At 37.3% G+C, this 22323-nt stretch overlaps 1 protein-coding gene across 8 annotated transcripts in view; it reads left to right on the forward strand.

The window, feature by feature from the left end:
• MRPL39 (mitochondrial ribosomal protein L39) overlaps positions 1 to 22323 on the forward strand; it is a 237688-nt gene that overhangs the window by 185635 nt on the left and 29730 nt on the right. For 2 of the 8 annotated variants that reach the window (XM_065541447.2, XM_065541462.2), the window contains one exon: positions 1965 to 2198. The exons of the other annotated variants lie outside the window; for them this stretch is intronic. In XM_065541447.2, the coding sequence (XP_065397519.1) occupies positions 1965 to 2009 (45 nt within the window). In that variant the 3' untranslated portion in view covers positions 2010 to 2198. Of the gene's footprint in view, positions 1 to 1964; positions 2199 to 22323 lie in introns of those variants that run through there. 8 annotated transcript variants of the gene reach the window in all.

Consider the following 22323-nt stretch of genomic DNA (forward strand, 5'->3'; position numbering starts at 1 on the left):
TGGGCACATATTCAAGAAGAGGCTAATAACTTAGAGAGAAGCAAAGAGACTTTATTTCCCCTTATTTCCATATTGTTTGTGATGAATAAAGCCTTAATATCATACATATCCAAATAATTCTAATAAACTACTCAAAACGTACTTTTTAGATTATGAAAACACATGTAAAATGATTTTTTTTTTCTGGAACATCAATTCCCTATGGTTTAAGGGAAGATAAATATTAAGTGTCTTAGAGATACATTATGAAACCTCCTGGGTTTCATGTTTGCCCCAATCGATGAATCTGTCTTTTCTGATAAGAAATGCTCCTAATATTCTTGTAGGTTATAGAATTTAAAGAGATTATAAAAATCACTCCTTCCTTCATTCTTTAAATCACTTACCAAATATGGAGAGTCTCTTAAGTTTATAGTGGGAGTAGAGAAATAAGAAAGACAGAAATAGCCTGTCTTCATGGGATGAAACATGAAAAAATTATTACACTTAAAAACTATGAAGAAAAAGCTATCATCAGTTCCAAAAGTTGAAAGGGACATTTCAGTTAGACAGGAGGAATAAGTTCAAGAGACCTATTGTATATCATGACTATAGTTTATAGCAATATACTGTATACTTGAAAATTACTGAGTATGAGGTAATACATGTGTTAATTTGTTTGATTTAGCCATTCCACCATGTATACATAAAATTAAACCATATTGTACACCATAAATATATAAAATTTTTATTTGTCGATTCAAAAGCAATTGGAAGAAACAAACGAGAAAAACAGACGCACACAGCATGGTGGTTTGCTTTTTACTGTGGTCTTTTTCATGTTCTTCTATGCACCTGTAATGCCACCTTCAGGCATTCATGTTCCACTTTCTAGGCTGGGCTCAGGGAGCCATCTCTGCCTTTTTCTAGTGCCTTGTGCCTGTGTATGTACCTCTCTCATTGTCCTCACTATGCTATTAAAATCGATCTCTTTATAAGTCTGTTTCTATCAGTGGATTACACACTTCTTGAGGATGGTGACAGATACTATCTTTCAACCCTAGTCATAGTGATGCAATTGAAAAGTGGATGAGTTGATTTGCTGAAGGTTGAATTCTTGGCAGGAGGCATAATGAAGAAGAAAACTTCACTTCTCTGGAGACAGGAAGTCTGAATTCAACTCTGTGGCTACCACTTACAAGTTCATAGGAACTGAAAACAAGGACACCAAGTGAACTTGTGTAGCCACTTTCAACGCTGAGCTGTGGCAGATGCTTTTGGTACTTTGCATCTCTTCCTCTTGGCCCCTCTCTGATTTCAGCCACTGTGACAGTGGACAATCCCTCAGAGTTCAGAGACTCTTCTCTTGCTGGTAGCTATCTTCTGTTTTCCTGGGATTTGGCTCAGGAAAGAGGACACTGGAAGAGGCAGGGATTTTTGTCCTGGGGCAATCATTAACCAAGGACAATGGGAAGCTGTTGGATAAATTTTTCAGCCTCTTGTCTTTGGCTAGAAGTGGGAGAGGTGGAAGGGGATGACTCTGCAGGGCATTTGGTTTGCTTTTCAGAAGGCCTGACAGAAACAAACCCACATTTTAACACAGCTGTATGTTTCCTTTCCTTCTTCTCATTCTTCTAGTCATTTATTTCAGCTTCCTGGTGTCTCCTTCCAAATAAACCACCTGCCCCCCAAATCCAAGTCCTTCTTTTAGGCTCTGCTATCGGGAAGACTCAAACCAAGACACCGGCCTAAGCTGCAGGGTTCTTAAGTGGTAACCTAATAAGGCCAGTACTTTTCTGTTTTGTTTCCACATAACACACAACATGATCTTCCTCCCAGCCTGTGCATGCATTTTCTCATTGATGGTTAGTTCTGGCCAAGGACAACTTGACTTTTTTTTTCTTTTTAATTGTCATTGTCATATCTTCTCTCTATTTACTAGGCAAGATTTATGTAATTTTTGTATTTGTCTCATTTGTTGACAGGGAACCCTGAACAGAACACATGCACAAACTCATGCCATACCCTAAGGGACAAGGTGCCCCACATCTACTTGGAAATCTTCGGGATGCTCAATGGTAAATACTATAAGTTGCAAGATTTCAAAAATATTCAGGAAGAAGAAATTTGTGAGCCAAGTAGCTCCAAGTCATTCAGCCTTCTGAGGTCATGCTGTCCTTTCAAATACAAATTCAATAAATGAGCCCTTCCTCCACAAATTCAATAAGTGATGCAGTTGACTAATACCCTTTCTCGTATTTCCCTGAGGAAATGAGTGAAAAGAAGTGAGTACAAGATGCTCTTGGCTTATACGTTCTCCCATCTGACAAACTTCATAGTAGCTATTTCCTATTTCACTTTTTTTAGCTCTGGAGCTGTTATCCTCCTGGTACCTGTCTCCTGCCTATACCAATTCATTCCAAGCCAGAAAGGAGTACCTTTCCTTCAAAACCTTCTGTATAATCAACCCAGGGCTGTTACAGAAAACTTACTTTACCTGAAGTCTTGGTCATACAGCACAAGTAAGGAAACGACCTCAAATAGAATAAGTGAATCACCTTTCCTAAGTTCATCAGCCATTTCTGCAATAGGAGACTCACATTTTTTATGCTTTTTTTTTTTTTTTTTTTTTGGCTCCTGGCCTGCTACTATTTTTGTGGGTATGCTCTCTCATGCCACAGTCTTTTTTTCCCTTTTCTTCAAGTCCTTAAATTCACCTCCCACCCATTTCAGACAAAACCTTTTTACAACACAAATTATTACTGCATGTGGAACTTACTGATCATTTGTTAAATGGAACAATTTAGCTATTTAACTTCCTTTGTGTCAACCTTCTCATTCCAGACTCTGCCCTAGACATTGCCTTTTGTAACAAAGTCCCAATAAAATGTTCTCTCAAACAAACTGCCGGTTTGGCAATGCACATTTAACAATCCAAGAATTGGCAGAAACTTTGAAAATCACAGCTCTTCTTTAGCTGTTTAAAGATAAAATTCTTAGGTGGTCTTGAGGTCGAAGCATTACTCATGACTGCTCTGTCAGGGGCTTTGTTAAAGGAAGCAGGACGGCGGCCAGGTTCTTCACCCCTTCTCAGGATATAAAATCTGCAGGTCAGAGTGGCCCCACCTGCCTCCTTCTCCTCCATAGTCAAACACAGCCTAGACTGCCTGATTTGGGGTGCAGTCCTACTGACAGCTCCCCTTTATGTCTCTGGTGAATTTCTCAGGTTTGCATCATGGTCAAGGACCAGAATAAAAGAAGGTGAACTGGGAAATTTTTAGGGTCAGAAAAGTAGTTTTAAACTCATACACACTTTATCAAAATCTTTTTTTTTTTGAGACAGAGTCTCACTCTGTCACCCAGGCTAGAGTGCAGTGGCGCAATCTTGGCTCATTGCAACATCCGCCTCCTGGGTTCAAGTGATTCTCCTGCCTCAGCCCCCTGAGTAGCTGGAATACAGGCATGTGCCACCACACTTGGCTAATTTTTATATTTTTAGTAGAGACGGGGTTTCACCATGTTGGCCAGGCTGATCTCGAACTCCTGACCTCAACTGATCCACCCACCTCAGCCTCCCAAAGTGCTGGGATTACAGGCGTGAGCCATTGAGCCCGGCCAAAATCTGTTTTCTTGAGTTAGGCTTAAGGTGTGGCACTGACTGCTGTTGGACTGCTGCATCATGAGGACTTTTCTAAAATTCAGCAAGCCGGGCTCTAGCTTCTGAGGATGTGTGGGGTGGGAAATGCAGGGAGCTAGTGTTGCTGAGATCTTCAGATTCTTTCTCTGAATACTTTTTCTAGACCCAATCTCTTTCTCCCTCTTTTCTGGGACTAATCAGTGACACAGATATTAGATATTTTGTGATTGTCCCATAGGTCCCTGAGGCTCTGTTCAGTTTTTTTCCCCAGTCGATTTGCTCTATGTTGTTCAAATTGGAAAAGTTCTAGTCTACAAATTCACTGAGTCTTTTTTCCTCTCCATTCTGCTGTTGAGACTATCCATTAATTTTTTTTTAATGTATAGTATTTTTCAATTCTAAAATTTCCCATTTGGGTCTTCTTTATGTCTTCTATCTCTTCACTGAGACTTTCTGCTTTTCTTTTGTCTCAAACACATTCATAAGTGTTTGTTGAAGCTTTTTTATCATTGCTGTTTTAAAATTACTGTCAGGTATTTCTGGCCTTTGTGTCATTTTGGTGTTGGTGTTTGTTGATTATCTTTTCCCATTTATATTGAGATTTTCCCAGTTCCTAGTATAAGTGATTTTTGATAGAAACCTGGACATTTAGGGTATGATGAGGCTCTGGATCTTATTTATCTGGTATAACAGGCTTCTGGTAATGCTTTGGTGGGTGAAAGGGGCACTGTCTCCTTATTTTCAGGTGGGGCTACAAGTATTGAAGTCCCGGTTCCCAAGTCAGCCTCTGTTGACTCCTGAAGAGTCTTATTCTTATTACTGTTGAATGGTCAGGAGACTTCAGGCCTTTCCCTGGCTCTCTGTGACATCACCCTGGCACGGAGAGGCAGGAGTGGCTCCACTGTCACCATGAGACAAGGATGTCCTTTTTTACCACTGAGCTTGTTCTAAGTTTCCTGTAGACCACCTCTGTTGATAAGCTAGTGGGGACTGGAGGAGTGAGGCTGGAAGTCCAGCCTCCCTGCCAACACCTCAGGGATGCAGGTAAGGTCTTCTCATTGCCTGGCATCATAAAAATCTCTGCTTCTGGCCAGGCGCGGTGGCTCAAGCTTGTAATCCCAGCACTTTGGGAGGCCGAGACGGGCGGATCACGAGGTCAGGAGATCGAGACCATCCTGGCTAACACGGTGAAACCCCGTCTCTACTAAAAAATACAAAAAAACTAGCCGGGTGAGGTGGAGGGCGCCTGTAGTCCCAGCTGCTAGGTAGGCTGAGGCAGGAGAATGGCGTGAACCCGGGGGGCGGAGCTTGCAATGAAATGAGATCGGGCCACTGCACTCCAGCCTGGGCGACAGAGCGAGACTCCGTCTCAAAAAGAAAAAAAATCTCTGCTTCCCTCTGGGCCTTCTTTGATATCACTCTGGTGGGAGGCTTGGGGTGCCTTATTAGAGTTAGCAAAGGTGGAAGACTAGGTACCCAACTTGGCCTTTGTTTGGGAGCATACAGTTATTTTCTGTGGTGCCTGGCTAGAGTAGAATGCTTATTTTCTAAAAATTTTCTTTCTGGGATGCTCTTTTTTTGATACTAAGAGCAAGCTTTCTTTAGGCTTTTTTTTTTTTTTTTTTTTTTTTTGCCTATACCTATTGGTGTTTCTGGATTGCTGACTTGGGGATAGATGAGGTATAGAAAACCCAAAGAAACAGAAGCCCAGAAAACTCACTACTATATCTTTCCTTGGGTCCTGAGGTCTCCAGGCAGCCTCTTCTTTCCACATTTCAAAGTCTTCTTATGTCTGTTTTTTATACAATGTCCTAGTGTCTTTTTTTTTTTTTTCTTTAACTTGTAGCTGGGAGAAGAGCAGGAGGAATAGGGAAAAATATGTCTACTTCGTTTTCCCAGCAGTGAGAATGTCTGATGTATTTAAAATAGAGAACTTTAAGATAGAGTGGGATTAGAGCCTTTGAAGTGTGCCACTCATCTAACCAGTCTTCAGAGCTGTAGAGGCTCACAGGGCTCTGACCAGACTCTCACTGTCTGGTTACTTGATCTAGGCTACCCTTGAACCACAAAGTGTCTAGCTGTAGAAGGGGTGGTACCTTCTCCTGCCCTGATTTCTACCATATTCCAACCCACACTTCCAGTCTCTCTACCCTTTATTGTTAGATATGTGTCTTTTCACTTTCTGTATGTATTTCCCAATGTCTTGTCTATCTCTGTACTACATTGAAAAATTGAATAAAAATACTCTGTAGTCTAAAGAATGAGTACCAAAAGGGAGAAAATAATTATAATTATACTATTATTTGGCATGTTCATACCAAATTTAAATTTATTTTTTAGTAATTTCCCCTTTTAAGTGGGCTTTTTTAACTTTTCTAAAAACAGAAAAATAACTTTTCTTAAAAGAAAACGTTTTGATTCTCTTCATAAAAAAATGTGTGTGTGTGTGTTATATTGCTGAATAGTAGAGAAAGACAAAATAATGTTGGAAGTAATACATGCAGAAAAAACATCTGAGTTCAAATACTGTCTCTGTGCTGTTAGAAAACTGTATAATTATTTTTAATTCCAAATGCCACAGTATTCACAATAATTACTGTTTCTTCCCCTGGTACTGAGAATTAAGAAAGACCAGACAGAAAGAAAGTAAAATAGAATGGTTACTAATGCAGAAAGTGTGTTTAACCCCAGAATCCTAAAATCAGTTAAACTAATATTATGGCTTTATGATTTTGTTTAAAAACTAATTTTCCCTTTCTAAAGTGTTTGACAAGCTAGTTTTTGCTACCAGCCATGTCTCAATGGATATGAACTGACTGGAAACTTTGGACATCCATAGAAATGTTTATTGAATTTTTGAATAATAAGGTTATTCACTAAACAATAAGCAAGCACATGTTCATATTTGTTGAGCAATTGTTCCTAGTTGAAGTACAAATTTGGGTTAGAGAATTCAGAAGAAAGTGCAAAGTATGCTAAGTTGCTTGCATGGGTTATACATCCATAGATAATTAAAAAAACACATAAACCAATCAACCAACCAAACGAACCTTAACTGAAAACACAATGAACATAAGACAAGCTTATTCTCTATTAGAACAAAAAAACATGACAACAGTGTGTGTGTGTTAAACACATTTCTTTTCTAAGGAGTTCATGTTCAACTTTTCTCTGTGCAACCTTTCTCTTTATGCTTGGGATAGCTTAAGGGAAAGAATATGAGTTTCTACTATTCCTTCACTTATGAAGGATATCTAACCTTGTGGAAAGACCGCAGGGTTCATACTCTACGACTGCCTGTTCAGTGAGACAATACCTTCTCAAGATTATGCTTGTCTCCACTAGAGCAGAGGTGGGTGGGGGAACTGCTCTCATTTTAATGGATGCAACTTTTTTGTTAGCTTCTGATTGTTAAAATCATTCCTTATATTGAGCTGAATTTTTCCTCTATGTTCTAGTTTTGTCTTATGCAGCAAATCTCTTCCAATATCTCTTCTGTATGATGGGCTTTATTTACTATTTTACACATGTACATGTTTTAAATTCAGTTATTTGAGAATTAGTTGCTTTAGCTTTACATACTCCATGACACTTCACTCCTACATACTTAAACGAATATCTCAGAAGAACAAGAAGATTCTTCTCATATCCACAATACAATGATCACACTCAAGACATTTAAAATTGATATAATACCATTCTCTAATGTATAGGCTTTAAAAAAAAGTTCTTCAATTGTCTCTATGCAGTCTTTAAAATGTTTTGTAATTTTATTTTTAATTAACAATATAAATAATTGGTATATATTATATATTTATGGGGTCTTGATGTGATGTTTTGATACTTGTTTACATTGTGGAATGATTAAATCAAAGTAATTAACAAATTTATCACCTCACATACTTATTTTTTTTTTGGTGAGAACTTTAAAATCTACTCTTTCATTGTTTTTTATAATCACCATACTGTGCAGTAGATCACTAAAGCTTATTCCTCCTATCTAACAGAATTTTTTTACCCTTTCATAAACACATATGATAAACTTTAAATGCCTTTTTCTTCTGTAAGATTTCTTCAGTAGAATATTCATTATTGACAGCACTTGTAGACATTTACCATCATAATAATCTTCTTTCAATGTTCCCTGTTACAGATAGAATGTTTGTGTCTAACATTTGTATTTTAAAATCTAACCCACAATGTGGTGGTGATATAGTTTGGATATTTGTCCCCACCCAAATATCATACTGAAATAGAATTCCCATTTACATGGGGCCAGGTGGGGCCTGGTGGAGGTGTTTAGGTCGTGGGGCGGATCCCTCAGAAATGTCTTGGGCCATCCCCTTGGTGATAAGTGAGCCCTCACACTGAATTCACATGAGATCTGGTGGTTTACAAGTGTGCAGCACCTTCCCCCACTCCCCACTGTTACTCTTGCTCCTGCTCTGGCCATATGAGGCTCCCACTTTGCCTCCTGCCATGAGTAAAAAGTCCCTGAAGCTTCCCCAGAAGCCCAGCAGATGCCAGGGCCATGCTTCCTGTACAGCGTGTAGAACTGCTAGCCAATTAACCCTCTGTTCCTTATAAAGTATCCAGTCTCAGGCATTTCTTTATAGCAATGCAAGAATGGCCTAACACAGATAGTATTTGAAGGTGGAGTCTCTGGGAGGTAATTTGGTCATGAGGATGGAGCCCTTATGAATGGGATTAGTGTCCTTATAAGACGAGGACAGAGAGCTACTTGCTCTCTTTCCACCATGTGAGGATACAATGAGGAGTTGGAAGTCTGCAACCCAGAAGAGGATCTTTGTTAGAACCCCAGTATGATTGAACCCTGATCTCAGACTTCCAGCCTCAAGAATGATTTGTTGTTTAAGTACTAGTCTGTGGTATTTTGTTACAGCAGCCCAAACTGACCAAGACACTCCCTATATTACAAATGCACCTTCTAAACTGTGATAGAAATATTGATTTAAGAATATTTCAATTCAGTACAATTCAATTCAACAATTCAGGGAACAATTATCAAGCATTTATAATTTGCCTCTAGTAGACAAATAGAGTGCCTAATATAAAGGCACTCTTAGACCCTGGGGCTATATCAGTGAACACGAAAGACGATCTCCATCTGTCTTCCTGAAGATCACAGTCAGCCAAGACAGACATTCAATAAGTGATAACAACTGTGATGAGCATTGCAAAAGAGGTTCTAAAGCAAGGGGAATTTAATCCTGGAGAATCATGGAAGCCCTCTGTGATGAGGAGATATGAAGTGAAGACTTGAAACATGAGTAGAAATTAGAGGGATTTCTAATAGAAATTTTCTGGGATAACAGAGGTCCAGGCAATGGAAATGGTACATAGGGAAGACATGGGGCTGAGAGGTGTCTGAGAGCCAAGGGAGAGACAGTGTTTAAGAAGAGGATTCCAAGTTCCTCTATCAATGCAGCAGGTCCTGCATGGCCACTATTAGGTAATGGGGAACTCACTGTTCAAAAAGGAGTAACACCTCCACTCTCTTCTTTCTGGGTCATGCTATTTTAGCTTTTACACTGTTTCCTTTTATTTCCTTGCACCATGGTGTTGACAACTATCTTGGTTATGTGAACATATTACCTTAATAATAAAGCTTTAAATGTTTCACTTATGGAAAAATTGCTCAAAGCAGATAATCTCTCTTCTTCCTCCTTAGTTATATTTTTATGTCACAATAATTAGATAAAGACCAATCAATGTCCAGTGGGTTTAATAGCAATAAGCTCACTGGTAACATCACAAAGAGCCCTTAGTGGCTTAGTAAGAGAAAACCAGATTGCAGCAGGATGGGGAGTGAATAGGAGGCAAGCTAGAGACTATAGGGAACGCAATCACTCTTAAGAATCTTAATTGTCGGGGCAAGAAGAGAGATAGTGTAAGCATCTAGCAGAAAAGAGGAATAAAACATATCTTTTTTTATTATTATACTTTAAGTTCTGGGGTACATGGGCAGAAGGTGCAGGTTTGTTACATAGGTATATACGTGCCATGGTGGTTTGCGGCACCCATCAACCCCGTCACCTACATTTGGTATTTCTCCTAATGCTCTCCCTCCTGTAGCCCCCCACCCCCTGACAGGCCCCTGTGTGTGATGTTCCCCTCCCTGTGTCCATGTGTTTTCATTGTTCAATTCCCACTTGAGACCATGGCAAGCTGAAATATTTCTGGAAGGGCAATAGTATTTTGCAAAAAGTTAAAAATAGAGCAAAAGAGTTTTTCCTAAATGATGCCTCATCTGTGAATTTTGATTATTTCCAATTTGGCTTGAAAGGCAAATTTAATACACAAGTAATGACCAAGACAAGAGCCTAGTTGTATGATTTTTAAAAAAGTAAGGAAAATTAATATTATGTATTATGTATTAGTATGTATTATGGAGACACTTGGGTAGAATGGACAATACAAAGGTTACCATCTAAAAATCAACTTGGGCTGGAAGTTTAGAAATAGAAAAGATTTTGCAGCTTGCCTGCCTTACCCAAGTAAGGGAGTTACTTAGCCTTTCCAAGCCCATGCTTTCTGTCTGTAAAAAGGGGATTATGATGCTGAGTTTGAATGTTTTTATGTTTGTGAAGAAGGGATAGCCCTAGTAAAGTTCCTGGTAAGGTTGATGTACAGTAAATGATAGTTCGTATAAAAGACTTAATAGAACACAGGCCTTGAAGAACAGAGAGGCTTTTATGCTGTCATGCTTTGCACAGAATAGTTGTTCTGAGAAGCAGGAATAAAAGAGAAGTGAATGCACACTGTGAACAAAACATATGAAGCTACAGAACATATGTGAGGGAAGATGATGGCAAGTTGGGTCCACATGTCATGTAGGAAAGTTTAACTGTGTTCATATTAGGAAAATTTGGGAATCAGATATGTGGAAGCTAACCCGTATCCTGTAATTCATGATATAAATGTTAATTATATTTTCTGTCATAAGAGGTACAAATCTCAGTCCAAACTAAATCAGGTATGTAAGAAACATTATTTTTCTATGTATCAATGGAATTTTTCTTTGAATCCTCCATTTCTCCAGGATATCAGACACCAAAACTCTTTCTCTTTTCCCTGGGCTGTGTTTAAGTTCAAGGGAGACTTATGTAATTGCAAGGCATTGCATGACTCATCTTGTCCTTGAGCCATCTGTCCACACAGATATCTGCTGACCAATCCATGGTGCCACTTGGTCCTTGCTCACCAATCCATGCAGTAAACTGTCGAGACATTTCTCATTCTTGTCTACCTTGGACTTCAGGTCTAATGGGTCACTCTGCTATTTTCATGCTAGGCTTGAAAACTGGGGTATCATTCCATCTCTTCCATGCTATTCTCTGGCAAAGGATTTATTCTGGGACTTATCTATGACTCTATTTGCCTTGATATGGAATGTGGGGCTTTATCACTTCTCTGGGTTTATTATCTTAGAAGAGGGGCAGATATCCAAATTTATTCTCTGGCTTTAATACTAAATTGGCATCTTGCCCCTTTACTGAAATTCTAATTTGGAGAGTAGAGTCAATGTTCTGTCTCTAAACCACCTTAATTTGTTTTTTCTTCTGCTATTCCCTATGTTTTTAGTCCTCTGGGAAAATCCCTTCCTGTTCACATCTTGATAGTTTCCTCCCAAATTCATTTTTGCCCCTTAAAATAATCCCCTTTTAGCTTTAAGATTTTGGAAACATATAAATCAGAGGCTTAGGGGAAGTTTCTCTTTTGCACCCTACCTGTCACATCTGCATCCTCAGGAAAGAACTCAGAATGGACTATTTGCCTGAATTGGCTGAAGAGATAGGAAAGGGAAAGTGGGAACTTTAGGGAAAAATAATTTATAATTCAACATTTGGTGACAATGACAATATATTGCATTACCGTACAACTTGCTATACAATGGTAAATTTTTAAAGACCCTGTATCGGTCATTTCACCTTGGCCATTTTCCTCCTGCAATGCACCTCAGGACATTTTTATTCATTTGAATTCTTCATTTTCATGTCTTGGAAAAAAAATTTCTGTACAAATTCCTTTAGCTCAACTAATGAAAATTTAGATTAGTTGGCAGAAATGTTAGTGTCTGGCAATCACAATTCTGAGATGGTAGTGGCAACATTTTAATATGGTGGTATGGGTCTTGCAGTTCATCTTACAAAGGAGATTACTTCAACCCAGACTTTTTTCCCCTGAAATATTCCTGGAAAATCAATATTGATTCTTGTCCAAGGTTTCTTGGTCTCTTCCCAATGACATAAAATCACTTTGGAAGGTTTGTGCAAAGTTGTATAGCATATACTATGTTAATATTTTATTCATTGTAAATATTTTATCCAAAAGTTACCAATTCTACTGTCTTGTGTTGTCATATTGAACTTTTTTTTGCATTTTCTTTTGCATGCCAATTTTTTACTAGTGCTATTTCTTAATATGTCATGTTTACCTGTAACATGTATGTTAACTATTTTCATATACTGTCAACAGAAACATGCACATTTTGTACATTGTGCTTTTTTTTTTGACATATGCAGTGTGACCCAGTTGTTTTCCATCATTTTGTTGTGCTGAATTAGGAATGTTGGTCATATCAAACATTAAAAATGACCATTTTTAAATTAAAATTAACTTGTGTTTATAAGAGTATAAGCATTTAAAATAACTTCATGCTATGAAGTGATCTGAAATTTGTAATATTTTTTGTCATGACCTGTACTGCTCCTAATTATTGTAATAAAAATAGTTATGGTAAAAGAATTTTATTCAGTATAAAAATCAATTAACAGTTTGGTAGATTTCCACATTTTTAGTTAGTGCCTTCACAGAAATACATTCCTGATCTAGCTGTGTAAAATGAACATGATTGAGTTCCATTTGGAAGGATATTTTCTATCTATAAGGGCTTTTATTCTCCAGGGAGTTTCTCTACTGGATATCCTCTCCACACTAGCCTTAAGATAATTTAGCATCCCCCAGAGACACCTGTGGGATATGTTCTAACACAAGCATTTTCAATGACACAACACAATATGACATGAGTATTTGATATTTCTTTTCTAAATGTCCAAATATTTAGACAAATATGTCCTAGGCTTTGGACATAAATCTTCAGTACTGGATAGAGGAGTTTATAATTAAGAGTAGTACTACCCTTTGGGAGGAGTTATGCATATATTCTGAGTGGGTATGATGTTATTCTTGAATAACTGATATCTTGGGGCCATCTGGCATTTTGTGGCTAGTCACTGCATCAATACCATATGGTGAAGTGTCGGGGCAGGAAACTGTCATTTATTTCATTTGCTTTGATGATAAAGACTCAGAAGTCAGTAACTGCTTGACAGTCTTAAAAGTGTCCTCAAGTTGGAGAGCAATGAAATAATGAAAGAGTTAGACAATAAAATAATGAAAAGGTTGAGCAAAGAATGAATGTGTGTGTGTGTGTGTGCGCGTGCATACAACACAGAGAGTTGCCTCAAGGATATGTGAAGACCTGATTTTGTCTCTGGAGCAAATAAATTATAGTTGGTGTTACAATTAGGGGTAAGAGTGAAATAATTCAAGCAGACAAATATTTTGAAAGGTAATAATTTCATTTTTCTGTTTCCACCTGATGTGGAAAAGTGAGGGTGACCTTATGAACTCTGTCTCTGAGTGTGTCCAGTATTAGTCTTGCAGTTAGGACTATTCACCTAGGACCTCACAACAGGAATCCCAGATGTCAGGGCTTTCATCAGAAGCACTGAAGCATTCCAGGGGATGTAGAATTTCCAAACTGCTTAGCCTAGAGTGCTTCTCAGTAGGTATCAGTTTGAATGTTTGTAGTAACATCTGTAATGATCAAAATCATTGCTATATTTGGACCAGAACTTTAAATACAGGTCTTACCATGTTATTTTATTTATTTTAAATTTCTTTTTCTTTTTATGTTTATATTATTTTAAATTGATAATAATTGTATATATTTATGGGATACAATGTGATATTACATGCATACATAGTGGAATGATCACATCAGGATAATTAGCATATCAATCACAAGTGTTTATCGTTTCCTTGTAATGAGAATCCTCTTTTCTAGCTTTGTGAACTCTACAATACCTTAATATTAAGTTATTAATATTAACTATAGTTACCATACTGTGCAATAGAACACCAGAACTGATTCCTCCTATATAACTGAAACATTGTACCCATTAACTCTCCATCCACACCATCCCTCCATCCCCTGTCTGTAAAACCACCATTCTACTCTCTGCTTCTATGAGTTCAACTATCTGAGATTCCACATGAGGGAGATCATATGGTATTTGCTTCCCTGTGACTGGCTTATTTCACGTAACATAATGTCCTTTAGGTTCATCCATGTTGTCACAAATAACATAATTTTATTTTTTTAAAAAAGGCATATACATATAAAGTGGGTTTGCTAGATGATATGGTAATTTTATTTTTAGTTTTTTTGAGGAACCTCCATATTGTTTTCCAAAACAGCTGTGCTAACTTACATCACCAACAGTGTATAAGGATGTTTCACATCCTCCTCAACATTTTGTGGGTACATAGTAGGCTTATGTATTTATGAGGTCCACAAGATGTTTTGATACAGGCATTCAATGTGAAATAAGCACATCGTGGAGAATCGGGGTATTCATCCCCTCAAGTGTTTATACTTTGAGTTACAAACAATCCAATTACATTATTTAAATTAATTTAAAATATATAATTAAGTTATCATTGACTATAGTCTCCCTACTGTCCTGTCAAATAGTAGGTCTTATTCATTCTTTCTAAATTTTTTGTACCCATTAACCACCCCCACCTTTCCCCCCAATCCCTCACTACCATTTCTATCCTCTGGTAAACCATCCTTCTACTCTCTATGTCCATGAGTTCAATTGATTTGATTATTAGATCCCACAAATAAGTGAGAACATGTGATGTTTGTCTTTCTGGACCTGGCTAATTTCACTTAACATAATGATCTCCATTTCCATCCACATTGTTGCAAATGACTGGATCTCATTCTTTTTTATGGCTGAATAGTACTCCATTGTGTATATGTACCACATTTGCTTTATTCATCTGTTGATGGACACTCAGGTTGCTTCCAAATTTAGGTATTGTAAACAGTGCTGCAACAAATATAGAAGTGCAGATATCTCTTTGGTGTACTGATTTTCTTTCTTTTAGGTATATACCCAGCAGTGGGATTGTTGGAGTACATAGTAGCTCAATTTTTAGTTTTTTGTGAAACCTCCAAACAGTTCTCCATAGTGACTGTACTAATTTACATTTCCACTAACAGTGTGCAAGGATTCCCTTTTCTCCACATCTTAGCCAGCATTTGTTATTGCCTGTCTTTTGGATATAAGCCATTTGAATTGGGGTGAGATAATCTCTCATTGTAGTTTTTATTTGCATTTCTCTGGTGATCGGTGATGTTGAGCACCTTTTCATGTGCATGTTTGCCATCTGTATGTCTTCTTTTGAGAAATATCTATTTAAATATTTTGCCTATTTTAAAAATCAGATTATTAGATTTCTTTTCTGCAGAGTTGTTTGAGCTCCTTATATATTCTAGTGATTAATCCCTTGTCAGAGGAATAGCTTCCAAATATTTTCTCCCATTCTTTGGGTTGTCTCTTCACTCTGTTGATTGTATCCTTGCTTTACAGCAGCTTTTTAACTTGATATGATCCCATTTGTCCATGTTTCCTTTGGTTGCTGGTATTATGGGGTATTGCTCATGAAATGTTTGCCCCGGCCAATGTCCTGGAGAGATTCTCAATGTTTCCTTTTATTAGTTTCGTAGTTTGAGGTCTTACATTTAAGACTTTAATGCATTTTAATTTGATTACAAAGTGCCGATCCCAAACTGGAGTGCCTGCAAACCTCCCACCAAGGGCCAAAGTGCTCTCAGTCCATAAGCAAACTTGAAAAGGAGTCTAGACCTTAAGGACTGCGACTCATAGGCAAGTCCTAGGGCTAAACTGTGGCCAGAGACGGTGGATCATGGGGGGCATGTGACATACTGAGACACCAGCTGGGGCAACCAAAGGAGTGCTGGCATTACTCCTCCTCTAGCCCAGAGGTGGCACAACTCACAGCTCCAAAAGACACCCCTTCCTTCTGCTTGAGGAGAGGAGAGGAGAGGGAAGAGTGAAGAAGACTTTGTCTTTCATCTTGGATACCAGCTCAGTTACAGCAGGATAGGGCATAGTCAGAGTCAAGAAGCCCCTGTTCCAGGCCCTAGCTCCCAGAAGACATTTCTAGACACACCTTGGGCCAGAAGGGAAGCTGCTGCCTTGAAAGGAAGGACCAAGTCCTGGCAGCATGTATCTCCTGCTAACTGGAGAGCCTTTGGGCTCTGAATAATCAGCAGTGATACCCAGATTCTAAATCAAGGGACTTGGTGAATGTCTGAGACTTGCTGGCTTCAGGTACTTATACCACCACAGCAGGATAGGTTCTTGGGGTCCCCGATTCCAGGACTGGACTCTTAAATGGCATTTCTGGACCTGCCTTGAGCCAGAGGGGAGCCTACTGCCCTGAAGTGTGACTCTCAGGCCATGCAGCATTTGCTGCAAGCTGATTTAAGAGACCTTGGACCTTAAGGGAACATCAGTGGTAGTCTGGCAGTACTCCTTGTGGTCAGCAGTGATGGTAATGGTTGCTACAGAGTGAGGCTCCTCTGCCTTTCCAAAGGGGAAGGAAAAGTGGGAAGGACCGCATCTTGTGGTTTGAGTGTCCACTCAGTCACAATAGAATATCAGGTAGACTTCTACCTGTAGACTTCTACCTGTAGACTTCTGTGTTTTTTGACTCTAGTCTTTGACTCCTAGACTGCACTTCTGGACCCATCCAGGGCCTGGAAGACCTTGCTGCCCTGAAAGGAAGAGTGTTATGACATGTTTAAAGTGCTTAAGGAAAATAACTTTTACCCTATGTTAGTATATCTAGTAAAAATATCCTTCAAACATGAAAGAGAAATAAAGACTTTCCCAGACAAACAAAAACTGAGGGGTTTCATTAATACCAGACTCATCTGACAAGAAATGCTAAAAAGAGTACTTCAATGAGAACAAAAGGACATTAATGAGCAACAAGTAATCACCTTAAGGTACAAAACTTACTGGTAATAGTAAGTACTCAGAAAAACCCAGGCTATTATAACACTGTAACTGTGGTGTATAAACTACTCTTATCCTAAGTAGAAAGACTGAACAATGAAGTTTAAAGTAGTTTTTTTCCTATTCTGTGAAGAAAGTCAATGGTAGCTTGATGGGGATAGCATTGAATCTATAAATTACTTTGGGCAGTATGGCCATTTTCATGATATTGTTTCTTCCTATCCATGAGCATGAAATATTTTTCCATTTGTTTGTGTCCTCTCTTATTTCCTTGAGCAGTGGTTTGTAGTTCTCCTTAAAGACGTACTTCACATTGCTTCTAAGTTGTATTCCTAGGTGTTTTATTCTATTTGTAGCAGTTGTGAATGGGAGTTCACTCATGATTTGGCTCTCTGTCTGTCTGTTATTGGTGTATAGAAATGCTTGTGATTTTTGCACATTGATTTTTTATCCTGAGACTTTGCTGAAGTTGCTTATCAGCTTAAGGAGATTTTGGGCTGAGACGATGGGGTTTTCTAAATATACAATCATGTCATCTGCAAACAGAGACAATTTGACTCCCTCTTTTCCTATTTGAATACCCTTTATTTTGTTCTCTTGCCTGATTGCCCTGGCCAGAACTTCCAATACTATGTGGAATAGGAGTAGTGAGAGAGGGCAACCTTGTCTTGTGCAGGTTTTCAAAGGGAATGCTTCCAGTTTTTGCCCATTCAGTATGATATTGGCTGTGGGTTTGTCATAAATAGTTCTTATTATTTTGAGATACATTCCATGAATACTTCGTTTATTGAGAGTTTTTAGCATGAAGGAGTATTGAATTTTATTGAAGGCCTTTTCTGCATCTATTGAGATAATCATGTGGTTTTTGTCATTAGTTCTGTTTATGTGATGAATTACGTTTATTGATTTGCATATGTTGAACCAACCTAAAAAGGATGAGTTCATGTTTTCAAGGACATGGATGAAGCTGGAAACCATCATTCTCAGCAAAACTAACACAAGAACAGAAAACCAAACACCACATGTTCTGACTCATAAGTGGGAGTTATACAATGAGAACACATGGAAACAGGGAGGGGAACATCACACACCGGGGCCTGTCGGTGGGAGGTTGGGTAGGGGAAGGATAATATTAGGAGATATACCTAATGTAGATGATGGGTTGATGGGTGCAGCAAACTGCCATGGCAAGTGTATACCTATGTAACAAACACGCACATCCTGCACGTGTACCCCAGAACTTAAAGTATAATTTAAAAAGAGACTAAACAATGAACCAATCAAAAATAAAAACTACAAAATCTTTTCAAGAAATAGTCAGCACCATAAGATATAAATGGAAACAACAAAAAGTTAAGCAGTGGGACAAAGTTAAGTTGAGCTTTTATTAGTTTTCTTTTTGCTTGTTTGTTTATTTATGCAAACAGTGTGAACTTGTTAGCAGGTTAAAATAATGGGTTTAAGATAGTATTTACAAGCCTCATGAAAACCTCAACCAGAAAAACATACAATGGCTTCACAAAACATAAAAAGCAAGAAACTAAATCATATCCTCAGAGAAAATTATCTTCACTAGAGGAAGACAAGAATGAGAGAGAGAAGGAAGAGAGGACCACAAAACAACCAGAAAATAACAAAATGGCAGGAGTAAGTCTTTACTTATCAATAATACATTGAATGTAAATGGACTAAATTTTCCAATCAAACGATATAGATTGGCTGAATGGATGAAAATACAAGACCCATTGATTTGTTGCCTACAATAAACATAATTGACCTATAAAAATACGCATAGGCTGAAAATAATAACATTATCAATAATAACATTGAATGTAAATGGACTAAATTATTCAAAAAAGATATAGACTGGCCGAATGGCTGAAAATACAAGACCCATTGAACTGTTGCCAACAAGAAACACAATTCACCTATAAAATACACATAGGCTGAAAATAAAGGCACAGTAAAAGATATTCCATGCCAATGGAAACCAAAAAAGAGCAGGAGGCACTCCACTTCTATCAGACAAAATAGATTTTGAGACAAAAACTGTATGAAGATACAAAGAAGTATATAACAATAAAGAGGTCAATTCAGCAAAAGGATATAACAATTTAAAATATATATGTACCCAAGACAAGAGCACCCAGATATATAAAGCAAATATTAAAGCTAAGGAGAGAGAGAGACCCTGATACAATAATAGCTGGAGACTTCAATATCCCACTTTCAGCACTGAACAGATCTTCTAGCCAGAAAAGCAACAGATACTTCAGACTTTAACTGCACTGCAGACCAAATGGATCTAATAGATATTTACAGAACATTTTATCCAACAGCTGCAGAATATACATTCTTTTCTATAGCATATGTATTATTCTCAAGTATAGAATATATCTTAGGTCACAAAACAAATCTTAAAACATTTAAAAATTGAAATAATATCTGGCATCTTCTCTGACCACGATGGAATACAACTAGAAATTAGTAACAAGAGGAATTTAGGAAACTACACAAATACATAAAAATGAAACAATATGCTCCTGAATGACCAGTGGGTCGATGAAGAAATTATGAAGGAAATTCAAAAATTACTTGAAACAAATGATAACAGGAATACAACATACCAAAACCTATGGGATATAGCAAAAAGCAGTAGCAAGAGGGAAGTTTATAGCTATAAGTGCCTACATTAAAAAGAATAAAAACTTCAAATAAACAATATAAAAATGAAAACCAAACCCAAAATTAGAAGAAAATAAATAATAAAGATTAAAGGAGAAAATAAATGAAATTAAAGTAAAAATACAAAAGATCAATAAAACAGAAAGTTAATTTTTTGAAAAATTAAACAAAACTGATAAAACTTCAGCCAAACTAAGAAAAAAAAAAGAAGACTAAAATAAATAAAATTTGAAATGAAAAAGTAGACATTACAACTGATACTGCAGAAAATTAATGGATTCTGTGAGCAACATTATGCCAATAAATTGACAAATCTGAAAAAAAAAAAAACTTTGTAGAAAATCTCCAGGACATTTGTTAGAGCAAAGATTTCTTGAGCAATACCCCACAAGCACAGGCAAGCAAAGCAAACATGGACAAATGGGATCATATCAAGTTAAAAAGCTTCTGTAAAGCAAAGGATACAATCAACAAAGTGAAGAGACAACCAAAGAATGGGAGAAAATATTTGCAAGCTATTCCTCTGACAAGGGATTAATCACTAGAATATATAAGGAGGTCAAACAACTCTGCAGAAAAAAACTAATAATCTGATTTTTAAAATAGGCAAAACATTTGAATAGACATTTCTCAAAAGAAGACATACAAATGGCAAACATGCACATGAAAATATTCTCAACATCATTGATCACCAGAGAAATGCAAATAAAAACTACAATGAGAGATTATCTATAGCATCATCAACAGATGAATAGATAAAATGTGGCACATATACCCAATGGAGTACTATTCTAAGCCATAAAAAGAGTGAGATCTTGTCTTTTGCAACAACATGGATGGAACTGGAGATCGTTATGTTAAGTGAAATAAGCCAGGCACAGAAAGACGAGTAAGCATTTTTTGATTGCTTAGAAATCTCTATTTCTAAATTGCTATTTCTAATACTTTGTAACTAATATAGATATTAATAGAATTTATAACAAAAAGAGTATGCTTTTCTACCAATTTAAATTTTATTTTTAAGCAATCAGTACCATTTTTTTCAGGTTTCTAGTATGAAGGAAAGAATAGGTGTTTCAGATTTGTGTGTGTTTCCCATTGCTTAGTTCAGCCTCTCAGATTTTAAGAGCTGAGTGTTTGTTGCAGGAGAGAAGAGTAAAAAGACAGTAGCAAGTCAGCTCAGTGCTCTACAAAGTAGAGAGGTTGTGAATTGCCTAATAAAGCGCATGCTTTGCCTTTGTGGAAACACAATGGCTATTCTTAATTGAGGCCAACAATCTGAACGATAGTCTCCATTGCTCAGTTTTTAGCTGGATATTTTGTCCACATCAGCATAGCCAGCCTGCAGTTTCCAGAAATGCAGGAAAGAGGCTAGTCACTTGAGCACTTCCTTTTGAAACATATTCTGTCATAAATGATTGAAGAATCACACAATTTAGAGAACCCACTTTAATAATCAATCATTCATTTATTCGTGCATTTGACTGTTTATTCATACACTCATATATGCATTCAAGAAATAAATTAAATTCTTAAAGGTAAGGCACTAGATCACCTGGGCTGGGCAATTAACCTGGGCAAATGCTTAAGATACCCATGATGATTGTGAGAGTCCTAATTTGTATTTCTCAGTGCTCTCCAGAGAATAAGATGTGTATGTATGCATGTGTGTGTGTAAGTATATAGATAAACACATATAGATGTATATAAAGATATAAAGAGGCTTATTATAAGGAATTGGCTCATGTAAAGAGCTGGAGTCAGCAAGCTTGAGACACAGGAAAAGCTGATGTTTTAGTTCAAGTCTGAAGGCAAAACAAGACCAATATTCTAGCTCAAGGCAGTCAGGCAGAAGGAGGTCCCTCCTATGAGAGGGAGGGTTGGTCTTTTTGTATTTTTGTTCTATTCAGGCCTTTAACTGATTGCATGAGGTCCATCCACATTATTAGGGCAATCTGCTTTACTCAGTCTATCAATTTAAATGTTAAGCTATCCAAAAATACCCTCATAGACATACCCAGAATAACGTTTGATCAAATATCTGAGCAAATCACAGCTCAGTCAAGTTGACACATAAAATTAACCAACTCAAAACTTTCCTGTTGAAATAATAAAACATTGAAGTCAATGAAAAACATATTATAAGTCAAGAGGTGTTTTTGAAACTTCTGTTTTTTTGGAGCTTGAGAATTTCTCTTTGAAGAAATATGTTGTTACCTCACAGCTCTGGAATTTATTTCAGGTTTTCCTCAAAATTTCAAGCACTCATAAAAGTTTTTGAGCACTATCTTGCTGTAGAATCACATTGAAGTCTGTCTTCTTATTATGGGTACCCAGTAGGTGTACATATTAGTGGGGCATATGTGATGATTTGATATAGGCCTACAATGTGTAATAATCAAATCAGGGCAATTGGGGTAGTCATCACTTTAAGCATTTATCATTTCTTTGTGTTAGAAACATCTCAATTTCATTCTCTTCGCGATTTTGAAATACATAATAAGTTATTGCTGACTATATTCACCCAGTTGTGCTATCAAATACTAATTCTTATTCATTCTATGTAACTATATTTTTGCACCCATTAACTAACCTCACTTTACCCTCCCTCCCTGCTACCCTTCTCAGCCTCTAGTAACCATCATTATACCCTATATTCCTATGAGATTAATCATTTTAATTTTCAGTCCTACATATGAGGGAGAACATAAAGGATTTGTCTTTTCATGCCTGGCTTATTTCACTTGACAAAATGTCCTTCAGTTCCATTCATGTAGTTACAGATGACACAATCTCGTTTGTTTTTGTGAGTGAATAATATTCCACTGTATATATATACACCATATTTCCTTTATTCGTTCATCCATTGATGGCACT

The sequence above is a fragment of the Macaca fascicularis genome, chromosome 3 (assembly GCF_037993035.2).
Source record: "Macaca fascicularis isolate 582-1 chromosome 3, T2T-MFA8v1.1".
Classification (NCBI taxonomy): domain Eukaryota; kingdom Metazoa; phylum Chordata; class Mammalia; order Primates; family Cercopithecidae; genus Macaca; species Macaca fascicularis.